General features: G+C 34.8%; 1 protein-coding gene across 1 annotated transcript; it reads right to left on the reverse strand.

Annotated features, from left to right (window-relative positions):
* Positions 1–6031: 6031 nt before the first annotated feature.
* On the reverse strand, positions 6032–7219 carry LOC116023497. The gene is made up of 2 exons (XM_031264500.1): positions 7079–7219; positions 6032–6655 (listed from the first exon to the last, which is right to left on the reverse strand). The coding sequence occupies exons 1-2, from the start codon at positions 7217–7219 to the stop codon at positions 6032–6034; spliced, it is 765 nt and encodes a 254-aa protein (XP_031120360.1).
* Between the last annotated feature and the right edge of the window lie 297 nt (positions 7220–7516).

The following is a 7516-nucleotide window of genomic DNA, read 5'->3' on the forward strand; positions in this document are numbered from 1 at the left end:
GTCTTTAAAAATTTTATAAAGGAGTTCATTACCAAAATGGTCCCTCGACTATTGCGAAATTACCAATTTGGTCCTCGATAATTTTTCGTGCTCAATAAAGTCCCTCGACTTTGAAAATTTTATCTAATTTGGTCCTCCGTTTATTTTGCCGTTAAAATCGGGACCAAATTGGTAATTTTGCTATAGTCAAGGGACCAAATTGGTAGTTTTGCTATAGTCAATAGACCAAATTAGTAATTAATTTTTCACTGAAATGGTCCCTTGACTATAGCAAAACTACCAATTTGGTCCCTTGACTATAGCAAAATTACCAATTTGATCCCGATTTTAATGGAAAAATTAATGGAGGACCACATTTGTTAAAATTTTCAAAGTCGATGGACTTAATTGGGCACGAAAAATTGTCGAGGACCAAATTGGTAATTTCACAATAGTCGAGGGACCATTTCGGTAATAAACCCGTTTATAAAGTCATGATTGAATACAACATGTAAATCTAGAGATTTGATATGGAATAATAATTAAAATTATATTTCAATGTGAGATTTGACTATATAGTTTGGGTTTGGGTTTTAGATGATTTTTTTTCAGCGCGTAAAAGAATACAGTTTGATGTTGATTGTCGAAGATAGAGTGGTCTGGTTTATCTCTGTATGGGTCTCAAACGGGTTTATGAGGTCCAAGATATAGTTGAAATGTCGAGAAATCTAAGTTATTAAAAAAATATTTTAATAACAATAAATTATTGTATAAAAAAAAGAGTAAATGTAATTAAGATGAAGAGTATGGTATTTGCTTCATTTCGATCAAGTTAGTGTTTGTGTGGTCATTGGTACGTTGACGAGTGAACGTAGCGGTCAATTGCCCTTTGGAAGACATGTTGTCCTATTCTTGACTCCAATTGTATCTTCAAAGTTCTAACCTTGAGTTGCGTCTACCTCCATAATACAAGCTAACTATCCAATTACTGACTTTTATTGACTCAAATATACAAATTAAAACCAACTTGATTGGTATGACTGGTCAATGCACTTTCATTCGTTAAGACAGGTCGGGAGTTTGAACCATTTTTTATGGAAAAATTAATCTGGCCAGCACTTTGTATCTAAGTATGGTATGAATTTAAATGTGCCTTATAGAGTTTTTTTTTTTTTTTTTTTTTTTTAAAAAANTTTTTTTTTTTTTTTTTTTTTTTTAAGAAACAAAATTGGAATTTAAATATATGAATTTAAATGTGTCTCATAGAGTTAGGGTCTGCTCAATACATTTCTTGATATAACAAAAAAAAAAATACAATTGGACACACCTCTTTCTCAGGTAATTCTGTCAATTTGGTCCTTATATTCAGCAATCATCAATTTTAATTGAATGTTCACACATGACTAAAACCAATATTTGATAGGGATGGTCCGGATGGAGACTATATGTTCACATTTGCAAATTACGTTAATGGGCGAGAGGCCGGCTTGATGGATCTTTTTTAATTATGATTTTCTTATTTACTCTTAACAATAAAGTATTTGCATTAAGTATAGATGAACATATACTACATGTAATAACCCAATGGGGTAGCTCAAGTGGCGAGTGAACTCTCTTTGTGGGGAGGAATTTCGGGAAAACCCGGGTTCAATTCTCGCAAGCGAACGTGGGTGAACCCGGACCGTTAAACGGACGGAGAAAGACCCCGTGAATTTACCAAAAAAAAATATATACTACATGTAATGAGTTAGTAGTCCTCAAAATAAAAAATATATACTACATGTAATGAGTTCGTCGTTGGCCTTGTAACTGGCTATGTAATGTTCTATGGAGAACACATCTGGCACAAATGAGTCATACGCAACTTTTTGAAAATGGCATGCTGCAATGATGTGTGCACAAGGTAAAAAGTATCTGCATTAAGTGATTTATCTTGGATTATGAGGAAAGTTGCTTTAGAGTTTAAGGTTTGATCGCTAATATGTAATCAAACCATAATTTACTTAGGTTGGACGGCACTAAAAGTTCTTGATCACACTTGTGTGAGACCGTCTCACAGAATCTTATTCGTGAGACGGGTCGAATCAACATACAAATGTCATACTTATATGATACTAATCAAGAATACAATTTTTGTTACTTATAAGAGAAAAAGTATTACATTTTCCATAATAAGTAATGTTGACAAGTGCCCCTTGCTTATAAGGGAAAATATAATATTTTTTGATGAAAAATGTAACACATATTTTTTGTTACTTATAAGAGAAATATAAAAGTATTGTATTTTCCCATAAAAGTATTACATTTACCCTTATAAGTAACACATATTTTATTCCTGATTAGTATTACATTTGAACATATAAGTATAACATTTGTGCGTATAAGTATTATATTTTCACCTTGACCCGACCCTACTCGACTCGTCTCACTGTGAGACGGTCTTGCACAAGTTTTTGGCAAAGTTTTTTATTTTTTGATTTATAGGTGAAATAGAGCTTCAACTATTTTTTTAAAAAAAAATACAATTTTGTCATTATTTTTTCTTAACTCCATATAGACCTTTAAGTATGTAAACATAATGCAATTGAAGCCATTTTATTTCCTATAACAAGTTAGCATTAAGTCATAACTTATTAGGATGCAGGGTCGGTTTTAGACCCGTGCATAATGCCTAACAATATAAGACCTCAATTTTAAAGGGTCTAATATCTATTTTTGACCTAACTGTTTAAGAAATAAAAAAAAATAAAATTTATAATTAAGTCCACATTCTTTTACGACCTCTTTCTATCTTCCCTAAAACTCATTAATTTTTTTTCTTAAATTACGCACCACCATTGAAGATGGCAAGATTCTTCATTCCTCCATTAATTTTACAACGTAACTCTCCCCCAAATTTCTTTTATTAACAAAGTTGCAATTCAATTTTCACTTCTCTCTCCTAATTAATTGAGCATGATTATACTTTTATAGATCAGAATTTCATTTATTTACAAAAACGGGGCCACAAAAATTCAAAAGACGTCCTGTTAAAGTATCACTTCAATTTTTTCTTACTAATTTAGACGCAAACTCATCTATTTATTATTTAGATTTCAACTTTATATATTTACTAGTATTTGTACACGCGATGCGCGAAAGTTCATGCCCAATATTAAACCATTAATAAATATAAATAATTAAAATTTTTAATTCTAATTTTTTTTTGAAACCAATTTTTAATTCTAATTATATATACAAATATAGTATATGTATTTTATACACACACATATATGATTTACCATGTATAGAAATTTAATTAAAATATAATCAACCATTAAATTAATTATATAATAATTTTACTAAAATGATAATTAAGGAATAGGAAAATGATATGATAGATATAGGTGTATGATAATAATGATGGAGTTAAAAGCTAACAGTGTTATAACGGTGTAAGGGTAGTTCTGTATAACAACAATGTAGTAGGGACAATTTTGTCTAATAACATTGAAGTGTACAACATTTAAAGTAAAATGTACAAATTTATTAGCATATAGAAAGAAGGACATAAATCAAGGATATAACCTTGATTGAGACTTATTAAGTTTTTAGATATAGAGAAGCGTTCAGGTGCGGGTATATCTTCTTGTGCAGTTGTGCGGTACTCACTTTAAGCATTAAAACGCCGCACCTTAAGTACACAAACTACGCACCTAAAGTTTCTAAATAGTGCACCTTCAGTTGAGAACACACACTGCGCACTTTGAGTACACAAACCACGCAACTTAAGTATACAAGCCACACACCTTAAGAACACAAAACACGCACCTAGGGTTTTAAAATGGCTCACCTTAAGTTTCAACATCTCACGCACCTTAAGTATACATATCACGCACCTTAAGAAAAAAAATTACGCACCTAAAGTCACTGCAATACATACATATATATATATATATATATATATATATATATATATGTATGTATATATATATATGTATGTATGTATGTATGTGTATGTATGTATGTGTGTATGTACGTACGTACGTACGTACGGACGTACATACATACATACATACATATCTAAAACCATAATAAATGTGAATGATGGTTATACCCTCATTTATGTCCGTTTTTTCCGTTAAGTTTTTTTTGTACATTATGCTATAAAAGTTGTACTACATAATATTTTAGACAAATATACCCCTACCGTTATAACTTCCGTTATCTTTTCTACCATTGTTACTATGCACATGCATCCACCATATATTTTCTTATCTTCTTCTTCAATAATAATAAAAATATACACATTAAATATTGGAGTTATATGTTAGTTGTTTTTTAAAATATAAATATCCAATTTATAAAAATATTTTACATTATTATTATTATTATTATTATTTACTATATTAAAATTTAAATAAATTTAAAATTTTAATATAAAATACTAATATTGGGCACCTATTTTTTGTGCATCGCACATAAGGAAAACTAGTATATACATATATATATATATATATATATATATATAGGGTCAGGTTCAGGTGTGGCCGTGCTCTCCCGTGCGGTTCACACTACTCAATGTTACGAAATACACCACTCAATGTTAAGAAACACACCACACAAATATGCACTGTGGTGTGTTTCTTAACATTGTGGTGTGTTTCTTAACATTGAGTGGTCTATTTCATAACATTGAGTGGTGTGTGGCCGCACGGCCGCACGGGAGAGCATGGCCACACCTGAACCAATATATATATATATATTACTTATCTATTTTTTTTTTTTGAAAGGAATGGAGGAAAATATCCAAGATCAATAGTTGATCCTCACTGTATTTGAGCTCCCCATCAACCCAAGCTCATCCTCTTGTAAAAGCTTATGCATGTGGCTAGTAGCTGTCGCGTAAAGGTGCTCTTCCTCATCATTTGTGGCGGCACAGTTGGCTATCCAATCCGCTACCTTGTTTTGGTCTGTCGGAACTTGTCTAAAATCGATCTCCCAGTTCCTGTCTTTGAAGGCTCTGCACAGCTCCACGATGTTCCTTCCAGGTCCATCGTAACTCTCATTGTTATAGATCAGCCGGATAGCCGTAGCGTTATCGGCCTCAATTGTAACTCTTCGGTACCCAAGGTTCCACGCCTTCATGAGTCCAAGGTAAATCCCCCATAACTCAGTCTCCATTACGCCACACGATCCCACTCTTTTGGAGAAAGCTCCAAGAAATGTTGCAGTTTCATCCTTGATCACTCCTCCACACGATGCTCTACCATTTTGGCCACCAATTCTACAATCGGTATTGAATTTTATCCAGCCAGGTCTTGGAGGGCTCTAGGGTTGTCGTCTTCTGCCATCCAGCTGCCTCCTTGCGCTCGGGCCCGAACTTCTCTCTAGAGCTGCCTCAATGTCTCTGAATTGGCGCTTCAACCAGGCTATCTTGTCATTAACATCAATGTTCTCCGTTTTGAAAATGGTGTTGTTTCTCCACCTCTTGATTCACCAAATAGTTATGGCGAACCTAGCGTTGCTATGCTGTCTCCTCATGCCACTCTTGTTTCCTGTCAAGTTAGTGGTTAACCATTGATTAAACTCAAGATTTTGATGGTTACCTGGGTTGTCCATAACGCTGAGGTTGCGCCATATCTCTCTGGTCGCTGGGCATTTTCGGACAACATGCTCCACATCTTCTCTTTCTGTTCCGCAGATGCTGCATTTCTCATCCTGGGTGAAACCCCGTTTTCTTCTTTCTGCATTACACATGATTTTCCTCTGCTTGACAAGCCACATGAATGTACGTACTCTGTTTGTTTATTATTAATCAAAATATCTCAACAAGGAGGTGAACAACGTAACCTATTTTGTTTTTCCATGAAATAGTTACCATGGACCCATGGTAGTAATTTTAACCTTTAAAAATCACTTCAGCTCAATCATTTCTAAAAGATTGATCTAATTTGACATTGATCCCTTAAGTTCAAATTACATTAAAAGATTATATTGTATCATGAGAGGAAACATTATATTGTACAATTATTAATTAAGATTTTTTTTTTTGAAAACAAACGCAACTTCATTAACATAAATCAGAAACTAACAGATTACAAATGATAGGAGGAGGGGTATGAAACCACTCCGAGTAATCAGACAAAGAACAAGACTGCCTAGCTAGTACATGGGCAACCTGATTCGCTGATCTTTTAGTGAAAGAAAGAAACACATTACAGAAATTATGCAATAGATGTTTGATATCCTCAACAATCAAATGAAATGAAGACACCCCACCCTTGGAATTCAAGCATTGAACAACCTGTAGGGAGTCAGTTTCCACATTAACGTTATCCATGTTGTGAGATTTTATCCAACTAAGCGCTTCACGTATAGCCACCGCTTTGGCCTCCCTTGGTGTAAAAATACCTCTCCACTGAGCTCCCCTTGCTGCAACAAAGTTACCATCCTCATCTCTTATAACACTGCCCAGCCCCATTGTTGCATCATGCTTATTGATTGCTGCGTCAACATTCATTTTGAGCATTCCAGCTTGAGGTTTTATCCACTTGTGATTCATAGTAGGTTGCACCTGATTGGCCAAATTCTGAAAAGCAGTAGCCTCTCTCCATGAGATTAAGAAATTATGTGCTTTCCTAATGAGTTGTTGATGGTGCATGATAGTTGAGTTATTCCAGCACTTGTCATTCCTCTGACCCCATATTTCCCAACAGATCAACACAAAAAGGCAATGATTTGCTTTGTCAATCTTCTCAAGATTTTGGTTTACCCAGGCTTGGAAGGATGCCCCAACTGAATGCCCTACGAGAAGCCCCGAATATCTCTAGCACGCCCTGGCATACTCACATTCGACGAACAGATGGCCAATGGATTCCTCATGGTTCCCACAGATTGCGCACAACACATCACACTCCACTTTTCTTTGTCGTAGCAGGTTCTTTGTGGGTAAGCTATTCGAACAGGCCTGCCAAAAAAATACCTTCGTCTTTGGTGGGAGCTTTAGTTGCCACATATCTGTCCATGGTTGTGAGTCCGAGTCCCGCAGTTCTCCCCTTAATGCCTTGTAGCAGCTCTTCACAGTAAATTTTCCCTCATCCTCAGCTGCCTAAATTACCTGATCACGCATCTGTTGCTTTGGTAGGGGGATGCTCATAATTAAGTTGGAATCTCGTTCAGAGAAAATTATTCTGATAGTTTCCTCATCCCATCTACAATCTCCTGGTACTATAAGATCCTCCACTTTCGCTTCCTCCATTAGAGGGTACGGGAAAGAACATATTTTTAGATTTTCCTTGTCCAGTAGCCAATCATATGTCTAAATCTTTATTTGCGATCCATTGCCCACTCTCCAACGACTGTGCTTCCGGATGATGTCTTGTGTATGAATCAGGCTACTCCATATGAATGATGGGTTTGAACCCATTTTTGCCTCTAAGAAAGAAGAATCAGGATAGTATTGTTAGGAACATCATGTAATAGGTTTTGATGATACCAACTGTTAAGTAGAAATCCCCAAGTCTCGATACATAGGCAAAAATGCTGTAAGTTCGAC

The sequence above is a fragment of the Ipomoea triloba genome, chromosome 6 (genome assembly GCF_003576645.1).
Source record: "Ipomoea triloba cultivar NCNSP0323 chromosome 6, ASM357664v1".
NCBI lineage: Eukaryota > Viridiplantae > Streptophyta > Magnoliopsida > Solanales > Convolvulaceae > Ipomoea > Ipomoea triloba.

What these genes read in the sequence shown, in the direction of transcription:
- LOC116023497 (XM_031264500.1), bottom strand. Translation starts at nt 7,219, where the DNA reads ATGGAGGAAGCGAAAGTGGAGGATCTTATAGTACCAGGAGATTGTAGA. An exon ending in AGCAACAGATGCGTGATCAG is followed by an intron (nt 6,656 to 7,078) that starts GTAATTTAGGCA and finishes ATATGGGGTCAG; the next exon opens with AGGAATGACAAGTGCTGGAA.